The 14,809-nt window shown below is 35.9% G+C and overlaps 1 protein-coding gene across 2 annotated transcripts in view; it reads right to left on the bottom strand.

Annotated features, from left to right (window-relative positions):
- Positions 1-295: 295 nt before the first annotated feature.
- Positions 296-14,809, bottom strand: part of LOC128223983 (ubiquitin carboxyl-terminal hydrolase 20-like) — a 31,452-nt gene continuing 16,938 nt past the window's right edge. The window contains exons 17-22 of one of the 2 annotated variants that reach the window (XM_052933541.1): positions 14,009-14,114; positions 13,284-13,365; positions 12,530-12,638; positions 10,163-10,213; positions 5,993-6,095; positions 296-4,011 (exon numbers count right to left, since the gene is read on the bottom strand). In XM_052933541.1, the coding sequence (XP_052789501.1) occupies positions 3,497-4,011; positions 5,993-6,095; positions 10,163-10,213; positions 12,530-12,638; positions 13,284-13,365; positions 14,009-14,114 (966 nt within the window). In that variant the 3' untranslated portion in view covers positions 296-3,496. The remainder of the gene's footprint in view (positions 4,012-5,992; positions 6,096-10,162; positions 10,214-12,529; positions 12,639-13,283; positions 13,366-14,008; positions 14,115-14,809) is intronic. The other variant, XM_052933542.1, reaches the window with a different exon arrangement.

The raw sequence follows: 14,809 nt of genomic DNA, 5'->3' as shown, positions 1-14,809 counted from the left end.
TGGAGGGTATAATAAGGAGAGCTGTACTATTTATGTATGTCAAGGTCACACTTTGGGTCAATGTTAATCAAATGGTTGTTTTGTAGTTTATCTCGACTGTAACTTGGTTATAATAAGAAGATTTATGTATTGCTAGGAACACATTTTCAATGAGACATCACAGATATTCAAGATGATCATATAGAACGGGTGTGTCACGTGCAAGACCTAGGTCAAGGTCACACTTTGAGTCAATGGTCAAAATAACTTGTTTTCTACCTTTCAGCAGGATAATCATAGCAAACACAGGTTCATTTGGGATTTTTATTTTACAATAACAAGAAGTAAGAGTGACAATGGCTTAAATAAAACATGGTGCAATTTCGGTAAGTTCTGATACAGAAGCATTACTATGGTGATTAGAAAGACCATGCCAAATTGCTTCCATCTACGGCGCAATCTGGTTATAAGGTTTTGAGCCTTCAAAACTGAAGAAGCAACAGTTCTCAAAAACCAAAATATGTCAAAGAAATATATTAAACTTTATATGATAGTATAATACAGTATAAAATTTACAGTATTTGTATGTGCATGATAAAAAAACATACTAAAGAATTACTGTTGGTATTTAAGAACCTGCAAGTGCATATTTGTGTCCGAGTCCCACGGTCCCGGATAGCTTTTCTGAGAGTATGTTTTGCCGTATAATTCTCAAAGAAGTTTTAATAAGAATAATATGCATATTTCTTTTGGACATTTTTTTTTCGTTCATGGAAGGGAAGTTTTGAATTTGAAAATCTGACACTAAACCTAGAAACAATTTGGTATGGCCTAACAAAACAAAATTTTCAGTTTGAGCATACAAGAACACATCTCACATGAGGACAAGTCTAAAAGCTGTAAGGGAATAATACATAAAAGCCAGTCTCTTTGAATACCTGAAGTATCAACTAACTTCTGGAAACTTGATACAAACAAAGACAAATCCTTTGTCCCTCTGAAATTTGTTTTCCGAACAACTGATATCTGTTCTATTGTGAGTTAACTTAAATGACTGTATTGGAGGCATTGATAACAAAAGCTGCTGATTCTGAGACAAATCTAAAAAATACTCCAAACTTCCAATCTGTGAGAGCTGTAATAGCATAATTGATATTTTATAACTTAATGTCACAATTCCTGGTTTTCTCAGAGTCTGGTTTGTATTTATTGAGGTTAAATGATAAATCAGAGAATGCTTATGAAGTTATTTTTTATGTCAGTAATTTGAATATTTCCATGACTTTCTGTTTCTTATAATGAAAGTGTAAAAAAGAGGATAATTCAAACTATGTAAAAAATGTCTGGTATTGCTAAGTCAAAGTATGTACATTCATTTGTCAGATGAACTCCTGGGATTTCGACAACATTTATCTCTACATCATACAACTTTGCAAACACAGACTGCAATTTATCACAAGTTCTATTCAAACCTACATGTTGGGTATGGAAAAACTACTCATTGGTGAGCCTAAAACAATATTTTTTTAAATAAATTTTGGCAAAATAAAAAGATGGGAGTGGAAATCAAAATCAAAACAAAAATTATGTTTACTCTAAAAACAGCATAATAAGGGTGATATATAAAGAACAATATAATAAAAATGAACAAGTGCTCAACAAAAGTAACTTGATTCTCCCCTGTAAGTCTAATTTTAAAGCAAGTACTCCAGCAGGAGGAACCCAATTTTGGCTTTAACAAGTACATCAAAACACAGCAATCATTCAGACTGACAATTCTTTATATTACCATTTTGTTGTAAAATTGGAATGAATTTTTTTTTACTTTCTTGCATTTTCTGTAAAAATGTGTGGTAAAGACCACTTACATAACAATTTAGTGTGGCTTAGGTATAGTTTGTCAAAACCCAGGGTGTATACATCATACAGTTCCTTGCTATACAAACTCATAAAAATTACATATACATACACATGTATAAGGTTGCTTTGCATGTCACTTTATTATCCTTGTAATGTATTTACTTACTCAAGGGGAGGATCATGGATTTCTCAAATAAAAATGCAAATAAATGGGTGTTTTCAACATGAAACAGATGCGAAATAAATCTTGAAACAAGAAAATAAATGAAACCCTGATCTGCCTTCATCAGGTAACATATGTATTATCAAAGTAACGGTCAACACATACAATAAATTGTAGAAAATTCTAGAATCCTTGAAGCGGTTATGTACCCAAGACTAACAGTGGAAACAGCGATCATGTACCAAAGACAGTGCAAACAGCTGTTTCATACCTGTGGGATAATCTCAAAGTGCGGCTCTTCTTGAGACCACCAGCAGATTTAATAGGCTTAGACCCCTGGTGTAATATTTTTCTCAGCTTCAGCCTGTTCAAAATGCAAATGTCCAGCAAAAAATAATTACAAATGCGCAAAAGTCGGAAAACTTTCAATCCTGATTTCTGAATTTTATCATCCCTGTATTGTCAAATATCTTTCCGATGTACGTAACCTCTCCTAGGATTCGTGATAACAGCACTCTCGGGTTCAAAACTGCATTACCAAGCATTAATGAACACAAATACTACAGTCTGTTCAGAGTTATTTGGTGTGTACACATATTAATCTGACTAGCAGCAAATAAGAAGAAATCTGGAATGACAACATTACAAAAGTACTTATGACTCTTATCATATCAAGATATTATTATGCATGAACATACCCCAATCATTCCCAAAATCTTTGGAGAACTGTAGTATGTTTGATATAGTTAAACATCAACAACACACACATTAGTGTCACTACACTTCACAGGATGAGAATGTATCATACTACAATGCAGCTATACTATTACACACTGTTTTTCATGTATTCTTAAATACTCTTAATCTGACACTCATATTTATAAAAGTTGTTCCTATATTCTTAAATCCAGTTCAACTAGGCAATTATACTTAAACACACACAATAAATCGGTCCACAGGATGCTGTGCACATACATTTTTTGTCTTATTTTGACATGAAACAAATTTTGACATAAAACAAATATCCATTGTAGTATTTCTTTATACATCATCAACAACAAAAGAACAATATAATAATAATTTCTAAGAAGGAAACCAAATTATTCAAAATTAAAGCAAGAATTAAAAAGGAACAAAATTTGTAAGTATATGTTTACAAATTGGAAGTTCGATTTGTTTTACATGAACAATCTTATCTTCAAAATCATAAGTCAATATCACTGTTTCATAATACACAAGATATATATCTCACAATGGTTCATCTTCTTGCATGGTAAATGTTACAACATAAATATCTTCATTTCAATTACCGGTACATGAAGTAACATAGCTTTACAATGAAATGTTGATTTACATCAGGGTACATGTACGTGACATGTACATTAACGTCTCAATCATTAAACCATTTTCTCACATATTGACAAGAATTCCTGTTCTTGAATAAGTAAAAATATTTCTGTTCTTGAATAAGTAACAATATTTCACAAGGTATCTTTAGCAACTGTTTTCCTTGTCAGTTATGAAGACTTCCATTTCCTGATTATCATAAGTAAGTCTAGCTGTTTCTGTATCCATATCATCCTCTATCCTTTCACTATCCTCTTTCTGCAAACATGCCTGTGTCTCCTCAACCTCAGTTGACCTTTCTCCAAGGTCACTACTCCCTCCGTCAAGGTCTTTCACTCTCTCAACAGACTCATTGCTTAACTCTCCTTTTCCACTTTGCTTAGTATCACCTGACCTACTACTGGTATCCCCTCTTTCGGTGTTGGCATTTTCTGACCTATTCGCATGAGCGCTCATTGCTTGTTCGGCTAAAGTTTTGCTATGTGCGGCAACAGGAGGGGGCGTAACTTGTTTTATGATAAGTTCGGGGCCCCCACCGTAGATATTGTAGAGAAACTCCCACATTTCACCTGACAATTGACCATGGTCTGAATTGTGCCGAACAACAAGTTGGCCATTTTTCACAACGCTGATCCGCTTGTTGTCGATACTGTCTGGGGGTTCTGTAAATAACAATTTTATAGTTATTGATGCCGCTTTCATGAACAAGAGACCCATGAGGGCCTGTGCTCTACTGGCTTGTCTAATTTCGTCACTTTCCATATATATAAAGACCATAAGAAATTTGTAAGCAATAATTCTGACAATTTCAATCCAGTCATGTATTGGCAAATCTTGCTGATTTAAGACAGGAGCAAAGCTGTCATGGACATCTAACTAATGTCTAAGTTTGGAGAAGATTCTTTGATAAATGAAGACACTCTTGTGTCTCAAATTTGAAGCGCCAAATTCTAGTCATGCTTGTATTTTTATTGCACCTAGGCAGCTTTGGAAAAAAACAACCTGGAGATCTAATAGATATCTAACTACTGTATAATTGGTAAACATCAAACATCAGATTTTAAATGGAGGATCTAATTTGTTCCCAAGCTCAATTAATGCAATTTTGACTTTTTCAAGGGCCTTAATCCAGTCATGTATGGACAGATATGGCCAGTTCAAGAAATGATACAAAACCTCCAAGATTTCAAATCAAAATTGGTAAGGATCAGATAATAAATGAAGACCCTTTAGTGTTCATAAGTTAAATTAAAGATGTTTTGCCAGTTTTAAATTTAAATGGCCATAGTTCAGTCATGCATGGTTAAATGTGGCTGGTTTTCGAAAGAAACCGCTATTGTGTTCAAAAGTTCAATTGTAACAATTTTGCCAATTTCAAAGGGCCATAATCCAGTCAAGCATGGACGAATCCGGATGGGATTCGAAGGGAAGCATAAAAATGGGACATAACTATGAACTAGAAATGTGTCCATAGGACACGGATGCCCCCACTTCGATTTTTTGTCACAGAAAATAAGCCATAATGATTATTCAGGATAATCTGCACAAGGGCAAATCCTTTTCAAAAATTAGATCGGATAAGATATTTTTTAAGTATTGTTGGGAAATAAAGGGCTCTAACTCCTAAATGATTAAAGCGATTTCCATGGCTATCGAACTTGATCAAGGTATTATGGTCACAAACATGTGTTAAAAGTTTGGTGAGGATTGGACAAACAGTTTTCAAGAATTAGATCGGAAACAATCTTCGGGACGTATTTTTCAAGTCTTTTTTTGCAAATAAAGGGCCGTAACTCCTAAATGACAAAAGCGATTTCCATGGCTATCGAACTTGATCAAGATATTATGGTCACAATCATGTATGTAAAGTTTGGTGAGGATTGGACACATACTTTTCAAGAATTAGATTGGAAACATATATTTTTGAAGTATTTTTGGCAAAAAAGGGCCGTAACTCCTAAATGACTAAAGCGATTTCCATGACTATCGAACTTGATCAAGATATTATGGTCACAAACATGTGTTTAAAGTTTGGTGAGGATTGGACAAACGGTTTTCAAGAATTAGATCGGAAACAATCTTCGGGACGTACGTACGTACAGACAGACAGACGTACGTACGGACAAGGGCAACCCTATATGCCGCCACTTTGTGGGGGCATAAAAACTTTAGTTGATTTTAACCAAAGTCAAATTTGACCTGCAATTTATGGGTTTAACATTTGCTGTCGCAAATGTTTTTACATCAGTCAACATTTGCATGAGTCATTGTCCATGCATCATAATTTGGAAAAAATAAGTGCATTGCAACCAAAGTGGACATTGACCATTAAGTCAATTGTGTTAATTAAGTATACTCAAGATTATTTAACCCAGTCAAAGATTATTTAACCCAGTCAAAGGATTATTTTACCCAGTCAAAAGATTATTTTACCCAATCAACCCTTTACTATCCAAGCATCCAATAATAACTCCTGTAAGGGTCGACAGATTTAAATCATTGATACAAGTGGTGGTATAATGATTCAGGGGTTTTCTTTCATGTTCCTGTGATTTTCATCTAAAACCTTTAGATTGTCAAACATAATGGCATTTATATAATGGACATTTATTTATTTAAAAGACACCATAAGAATAAACTTACGATCTTCTTTTTCCCTGACAAAGTTTTCCCATTCCTTAAACCAGGTCATGGAGATGGCGTAGATAACACTTGGGTTGTCTTCTTCCTTAAACCGCTCATTCAACTGAAATGTTTCATATAAAAATCTTTAAAAAAAAATCACATTTAACCTTGTATACACAAGTCACTGAATTGACCTAGATTCAGGGATGTGTTTGACCAGGCAGCTGAAAGGCTTGAAAATGAGATTGCCACCATTTATACCCCCAATGGAGGTCAATGGGGGTGAAGCAACCTGCCACAAAAGCAAAACTTCTCTTTTAGAAGCCCTTTTGTGGGCTCGCCTGACTTCAAATTTGAAGCAAACTGGAATGTCTTAATAAAGCAACAACCAAAAGCCACTAGCTAACCTTTTTTCACCAATTAAAAAAACTTTTGTTATTTTATTTTTTTGGGCCTTGAAACTTTTAGATCCGCCTAAATCCGTGAATCGGCGGACAAATCACATCCCTGTGACTAAAGGATTTTTTTATACTGTTACTTAAATTCCTCGCTGCATTGAAATGTTCAATGTTCAAGGTATGATATTCAGGATAAGTGTTTGGTTCAGTGTAATATTGTCGTATTTCACATAGTGAGCACCAAAACACAGATTTCACAAGTGGCTTAGCAGCTCGTTAAAAATTTAATTTTGGTGTTTATGAGATAAAATATATTGCAGTCTAATGACAGTAGTAAGTTTTTCAGGAAAGCACGCCAAATTATATGAAAACGAAATTTTATTTCATGGTTCAAAAGTGATTACAAGAAATGAAAGTTCAACAAAGATGCTATCGGGGAAAGCAATCCCTATATGTCTGCTATTCCAAATTGTGTACAAACACAGGTATGAACAAGAGATGTTTGTCAAACATTATGCCCCCCTGAGCGCCATGTTGTCAGGATCATTAGGACAATTAAATGAAATATGCATGGACCAAAATGACAGCTGATTTTTCATTGACATTGAATGCCTTTGAGGCAGTTTTAAGATTATGACCATTCAAAGTTTGAGGATAGAAGGTACAGTTTTAATCATGTTCAGATGATAACTGATATTTGCCGATAAAAATATATCCTCTTAGCAGCAGGGAATAAGTAAATATGACATAAATTTTAATGATGAATGAGTTATGACCTTGACCTTAAACTCTATGACCTCAAAATCCATAGGGGTCATCAATTGGTCACCCCCAACCTAAATGCCAAGTTTGAGGGCCATGGGTGCAGGTATTGTCGAGTTATCACACAGACAAGCTCTTTGAGTTCAAGATCACTGTGGCCTTGATCCCTAAAATTAAAAGGGGTCATCCACTGGTCAGGCCCAGCCCCCAAGTTTGAGGGTCATGGGTGCAAGCATTGTCGAGTTATCACTCAAACAACCTTTTCACATTCAAGTTCACTCTGACCTTAACCTTTGACCCGATGACTTCTAAAATTAATAGGGGTCATCAATTGGTCATGCCCTGCCTCCATGTCAAGTTTCATGATCATAGGTCCAGGCATTGTTGAGATATCACTCAGAGAAGCTTTGTTAACCTTTTCATGTTTAAGGTCACTGTGGCCTTGAACTTTGGCCTGATAACCCCTAAAATCATTAGGAGTCATCTACTGGTCAGGCCCAACCTTCATGTCAAGTTGACCATAGGTCCAGGAATTGTCTAGTCTGCATTCAAGGTCACTGTGACCTTAACCTTTGACCTGATGACCCCTTAAATCAATAGGGGTCATCTACTGGTCAGGCCCAATCTCCAAGTCAAGTTTGAGGGCCATGAATGCAGGCATTGTCAAGTTATCACTCGGAAAACCTTTTAGCATTCGAAGTCACTGTGACCTTGACCTTTGACCTGAAGACCCCTTGAATCAATAGTGTTTATTTACTGGTCAGGCCCAGCCTCCATGTCAAGTTTGATGAACATAGGTCTAGGGATTGTCGAGTTATCACTTGGATAAGCTTCGACAACCTTTTGCTGTTAAAGGTCACTGTGACCTTGACCTTTAACCTAATGACCCCTAAAATCAAAAGGGGTCATCTACTGGTCAGGCCCAACCTTCATGTCAAGTTTGATGATACGTCCAGGAATTGTTGAGTTATCGATTGGTCAAGCTTTGGTCTACTGACGGACTGACCGACCGACCGTCATGTGCAAAGCAATCAACCTTCTATTCTTTGAAGAGGGGAATAATTAATTTTACATTGTGTATGTTCACAGGTATCCATTTATAGGTGTACTTCAATAGGTATGCGTAAAAGCCCACATGTGTACTTTAACAGGTATGGGTTAAAGCCCACATGTGTACTTTCACAGGTATGGGTAAAAGCCCACATGTGTACCACACAGTTATGCATACAAGCCCCCAAGAGAACTTTCCCAGGTATGTGTACAAGCCCCCAAGAGACCTTTCCCAGGTATGTGTATAAGCCCCCAAGAGAACTTTCCCAAGTATGTGTAGAAGCCCCCAAGAGAACTTTCCCAAGTATGTGTACAAGCCCCCAAGAGAACTTTCCCAGGTATGTGTATAAGCCCCAAAGAGTACCTTTACAGGTATGTGTACAAGCCCCCAAGAGGACTTTCCTAGGTATGTGTACAAGCTCACATGAGAACTTTCACAGGTACAAGCCCCTAAGAGAAGTTTCACAGGTATGTGTACAAGCCCCCAAGAGAACTTTCACAGGTATGTGTACAAGCCCCCAAGAGTACTTTTACAGGTATGTGTACAAGCCCCAAAGAGAACTTTCACAGGTATGTGTACAAGCCCCAAAGAGAACTTTCACAGGTATGTGTACAAGCCCCCAAGAGAACTTTCACAGGTATGTGTACAAGCCCCCAAGAGTACTTTTACAGGTATGTGTACAAGCCCCCAAGAGAACTTTCACAGGTATGTGTACAAGCCCCCAAGAGAACTTTCACAGGTATGTGTACAAGCCCCCAAGAGTACTTTTACAGGTATGTGTACAAGCCCCAAAGAGAACTTTCACAGGTATGTGTACAAGCCCCAAAGAGAACTTTCCCTGGTATGTGTACAAGCCCCAAAGAGAACTTTCACAGGTATGTGTACAAGCCCCCAAGAGTACTTTTACAGGTATGTAACAACATTTAAAAGGAATATGAAATGAACAAGTTAAATGTCATGACATAAAGACAGATGATGGATAGCCTCTAACTTTTTCAGGCTCCTTTCTCTGTCTTTAAGTATTTGCGACACTGTCAACAGAGAAACAAGTGATCAAAGGCTGGTCCCCTGCCCAAAGTGTGTTTGTTCACATGTTTCATACAGTGCTTATGTTCACATGCAGGGCTTCTAAAAACAGACAATTTGCCGGTCTGGAATGATTTTGACTTTGCCAGACCAATTACAGCTACAGAAAATGGCTAAAAAAATCAGCCCGAAAATTGTTCTTTTTTTTTTTTTTGGTCCAAACTGGCATAGTCAGTAAAAAAAACCCAGAATTTGTAACACACAAACAGTGTTTGTCATACTACATCCCTAACTAGCAGGGGCTAGGGGACATCCTTGAAGGCAATAACCATCTGTGTCAATTGACTTTGCTGTTTTCATTACATTAAAGTGATTTGCCATCTTTTTTTCATGGAAACATTTGTCACAGTTTTGCTACAAAGATCCATTATCATAATACAATGAATACAATTGTCATTGTTAATCCGCGAAAGCATTAAAATCCCGAATTAATTAACCTAGTCCTGCCCTGATACTAGAGGATATCAACAGCGACACGCTTGATATAACTACAGAGTCTGAAAGCTGAGTGTGCCCTTTACGTCATTTTGATATAATGTAGATATAGAACTTTTAGAAGCACTTATTATAAATATAGATATATCTGCTAATTAAAGATTATGAATGTTGGTCTACTGTAGTAGCATTAAGCAAATAAATCACAATACTGTTTCACATTTTGTTGTATGCCCACTTACCGCCAAACGCAATTAATTACGATCGAAGTGTTCCTCGTTTGAATTGCAACATCTTGAAAAAATATTGTCAGATTACACAGATTACACATTGCGAAAATGTATGACATAATTCTTCGGGCAAACAGACTTTGGAAACAGGTATGTCGCTGGGTCTGGACCGATTGAGGTTCCAAACGTTTAGAAGCCCTGTTCACATGTATACCCTAAATCTTACCTGAATGAACTTCTTCAGCTCAGTTTTCTGCCTATTTCTCGGCACCCTTGGCTGTGTATGAGGAAACTAATATAGTGTTAGTGTTTCTTCCAGGATTAAACAAAAGGCATGGTATTTTAAATCTTACAAAAGTGCAAACTTTCACAAAATACCCCCCCCAGGACAACAGGTATGGTAATAAATAAATGTATCTTAAGCCAAATTTAGAGAGCTGACACTGTTTTAACAGTTTTTGCCACTTCAAGAGCCATAAATCTGGAGTGACTGATTTGACATGGCTTGTTATCAAACCTGACCATGATTTTAACCCCATTCAAATTCTGACCAAATCTGGTGGTGCATGTGATTGGATGAAGGCTTCTGAGGTAATTGATTGGACAAGACCAATTTTAGGTTATTTATATAACTTAAGGGCAATTACTCTTGAGTGACTCGAGCAATATGGCTGTTTAGGAAATTTGTCCAAGATATTATTCCCATACACATTGTGACCAAATAATGTTATGATTGGAAAAAGGCTTCTGGAGCATACAACATACAACCTGTCCACCGCACGTAAAACTATAAAACGTCCAGTTCTATGAATGGGCGTATAAGTAACTGTAACACGTCACTGTAAACACTTTCCTAAAGGGCAACCTAGCACATCATACATGTCATCTTCTACAAGCCTACCCTGGCATGTGTTAGTAATGCATAGAACTTCCTAAACTAAGTGTGTATCCCCCCCAACATTGGATAAAAATGCATTTTTTCCTGTTTTTAGGGAGAGGACCTATACCCTAATAACTTCATCTGAAGCTGTCACATGAGTGATGGATACCCGAATACACTATGGTAAATCCTTTCCTTTCAAAAGGGGCCATAACAAAAGTATTTTATAGTGTTTAACACATGTACCAAATAGTTATAAAAATCCATGGTACTTGTCTTATCATCATGATACCAAATTTGGGCAAAAATAGTGGATTGTAAACAAAGTAAAACCTGACTTATGGAGTTGAGCATGCGTACAATATATTGTTTAATTACATCAACTTTATCATGTGTTATTGTCCAGGACCGCTATGCATAACACATCTTAAAGTCATTTCTTATCTCAAGTCACATTCCTATAATTTTCATGGTCAATTTTAAAGAAAGTGCAAGTGGTTTTTCATGAAAAAAACATTTAATTTACATACATTTATGAATGTAGTATTTTAGATATTATCAAATTATTATACAATATGACCAGTGAGATACTTAACCTTCGAAAACGACTTAACATAGGAAACGACTTAACATAGAAAATGACTTAACATAGAAAATGACTTAACATAGAAAATGACTTAACATAGAAAATGACTGAAGATGTTTTATGAATACCGGCCAAGACACAGTTTTTTTTGGCAAAGTCTAAAAAGGAGCCTTAACTCCTTCAAAAATTAAATGTTTGTAACCAAAGTCGAATTTGACCTGTATTTTATAGTTTTAAACATGTGTTCCAAACATAATTTAAATATGAGAACCCATTCATGTGCTATGGTCTAGACATTTTTTATAAATTGAACTTGAAAAGAGCCATAATTCCACCATAACCAAAATCTTTGAGAACCCAATAGTATTTTAAAACCAATGCCCCCGAACTGCCATCCTGTTTAAAAGATAATGCAATGTCTACATTCAGAAAAAGCTAAAAGTAAGAGGTAGTGACTTGGGTCTTGCACACAACTTGTCACATTTTTTTTTTAAATAAAATACATGTGCCAAGTAATTTTAGAAGCCATCTGTGCATGATAAAGTCGCAGCCTGGACACTGCCAACTATACACCATCTGAGTGCATTTTACAGCATTCCATGATTGATCTTTTAAGAGTGACCTTGGACTTTGAGAAAGGGACATTGGCCTTGCACACAACACTGCCTTTCATAATGAATTGACTCCAAGAGTGACCTTGACCTTTGAAGTAAGGTCATAATTCTTGCATAAGCCTTTACGTACCAATTACATATATGCCAATTTATTTTAAAATCCCTCAGTACATGATAAGTTACAGCCCAGACACAACCAATTATACTGTATATGCCTATATGCATCATTTCATAATGATAAACCTGAAAGTGTGACCTTGACCTTTGAGGTAGGGGCATGGGTCATGCACCCAACACATGTGTTTATGTACCTAACACCTAATGCCAAGTTATTTAAAATCTCTCCCTGCAAGACAAAGTTAGAACCCTGACACAGAAAAACAGACAGACGTACGACAGACAGTGCGATTCCAAATTGCCCACCTTTGGGGGCATTAAGGGCCTAGAAGAAACACTAAAATAGGTTTACATTCAAGATGTGTACACTCACAAATAACAATATATAAATCCAACCTTAATAAATTCGTCTAGCTCTTTTTTCTGCCTGTTTCTCAACATCTCCAGCTGTTTATGACACTGTCCACATGGAAACAGGTGATTACAGGCGGGACCTCCTCCAAATCTGTGTGTAAGACATATCAGTGTTTAAGACATAATTATCATTAACATTTTATATAGCTAGAACTGACTCCTGCTTCAAGAAAGTGTGATGCAAACCATCTTATATATAATGAATCAATAACCATTGCATGTATATATCTCATAAAAACATGTTTTTGCAAATCTTATGGTCAAAACTTATTACCGTAACACTGCATAAATTCTTCCATTGCATATTACGTTTCTTTTAAACCTTAAGACTTGAAAATCCCATCACTGAACTTAAGCTTGCATACGCTGATGCAACCCAAATGTTGAAGAGTCAATCCTATCTCCCAAATAAGATGTACCACATTTAATACAATTTAAATTTACTGTAAAGGATAAATAAATATTGAAAACAATTGTTTTTATGAAGGATACCATGTTAACTTGAAAGGAAGGTGCAGAAAACATGGTATTTCTACCTATGAGACGACAGTTAATGATTGTTAATCTTTCAAAACCAACTGTGCAAAGGTGTAACGTGGAAGCGTTCAGATATATAATTTTTTAAAAACATAAACATGCAAGTGTAACTTTTTTATATTAATCATTAACATACACATTCTCCTCGTAAATACTTTCATACTGTATACTGAATCATCTCTTATACAACTCTGCCTACCTATCATGCAGATACTCCCACATGGATTGCGAAAGGGGCTCCACAAGGTCTCCGATAAACTCTAATCTCTGCGGTGGAACTCCTGAGAAATATGTAAGTTTATAACTAGATTATAAGGTAAACACATACTTATTGTGCTGGTTATCAATCTCAATATTGTTTGCCCATAAACATTAAAATCAAATGTTGTTAAAGCGGACTGAGTCAATTTCGTCGAATTTTGAATATTGAATACAAGTTGATGTTTATGATGTTCTCAAGTACGAGTTCAGAATCAAAACTTGGAAGTGATAATCTTCATTTCATTACAATGTTGCATGTAGCAAAGAATTTAAAATTGCTGTAACTATCAACACATTTACGTTTCACACTTAATATTCATATAGAGTTCATATAAAGAAGGTAGAATAAATGAGTTTGGAAGTTTTTGAAATTGCTCTTATATGAGACACAGTTTAGAATTAGACTTGAGAGCACTCATAAATATGTGCCGGGCAGTCAGTGATATTGTTACTCAAACATTGTGTTCTGTACTTGGCTTTTGCTGTTTCACATGAATAGGTGAACAATGATATGAACATTGAAATTGTTTCATATATGGAGTTCCTATATGATATTTAAGCAAACCTAAATACTTTATTTTAAAAACCATAAGTTTACATTTTTTCAAACTAGTTTAGTCTTTCTAAAATCTCAAATGGTTCATGATTTTATAAGTATCGCACCTCCATGTGGACAAAGGAAATCATCATTTGTGATAGGTCCTGGTTCTGCAAAGGTGTTAAATCTGTTTATCCACTGCTTGGAAACGAAGAAATGCATCAGGCTTGGCTGAAAAAATAATGTAAAATTATTATTTTTACTTATTCCAGCATTTCAATTCTGATAGAATGAGAATTGTCTATTGTTGGTCTATATCCATTTATTTCAGCTGAAATGCATACAGACAACTTCTGGCTTACAAATGAACCATGTTTGAATCCGTTTATAATGCCAACCAACTTTAATTCAACATTTTCCGCCCAATGCTTGTCTCATTCTGTTGCAAAACATTTTAAGTTGGGACATACAGAGTGGATTGTGGGTGTTGTGTTGATGAGGTAAATATTTCAACCAAATTTTATAAAAATCCTTCAAGGGGTTAAGTAGACATTGAGCAGACATAAAATCTATGGCTCAAACCTTTGACCTTGAACTGTGACCTTGACATTGAGACAGCCCACATGTAATGTGTGTTCTCCATGCTATCTTGATATGGTGAACATTTGACCCATGTTTCATGAAAATCCTTCACTGGGTTTAGGAGTTATGGTCACACCAAATCAATAGCTGGAAGCATTGACTTTAAACTTTGACCTTGATTCATTTCTATGAGGCAAACATTTGACCCTCGCTTCATAAAAATCTTTGAAGTGATTTTGGATATACGGAGTGAATCTAGAAGAGGGACAGAGAGACAGACAAACGGACAGACAGACAGACAGACAAAAACACATCTGCACTAAAAACAACATGTTTTCCCTAGT

Source organism: Mya arenaria, chromosome 17 (assembly GCF_026914265.1).
Source record: "Mya arenaria isolate MELC-2E11 chromosome 17, ASM2691426v1".
NCBI classification, from domain to species: domain Eukaryota; kingdom Metazoa; phylum Mollusca; class Bivalvia; order Myida; family Myidae; genus Mya; species Mya arenaria.
The sequence above is the reverse complement of the archived record's forward strand: the minus strand, read 5'-3'. Positions and strand labels throughout refer to the sequence as shown.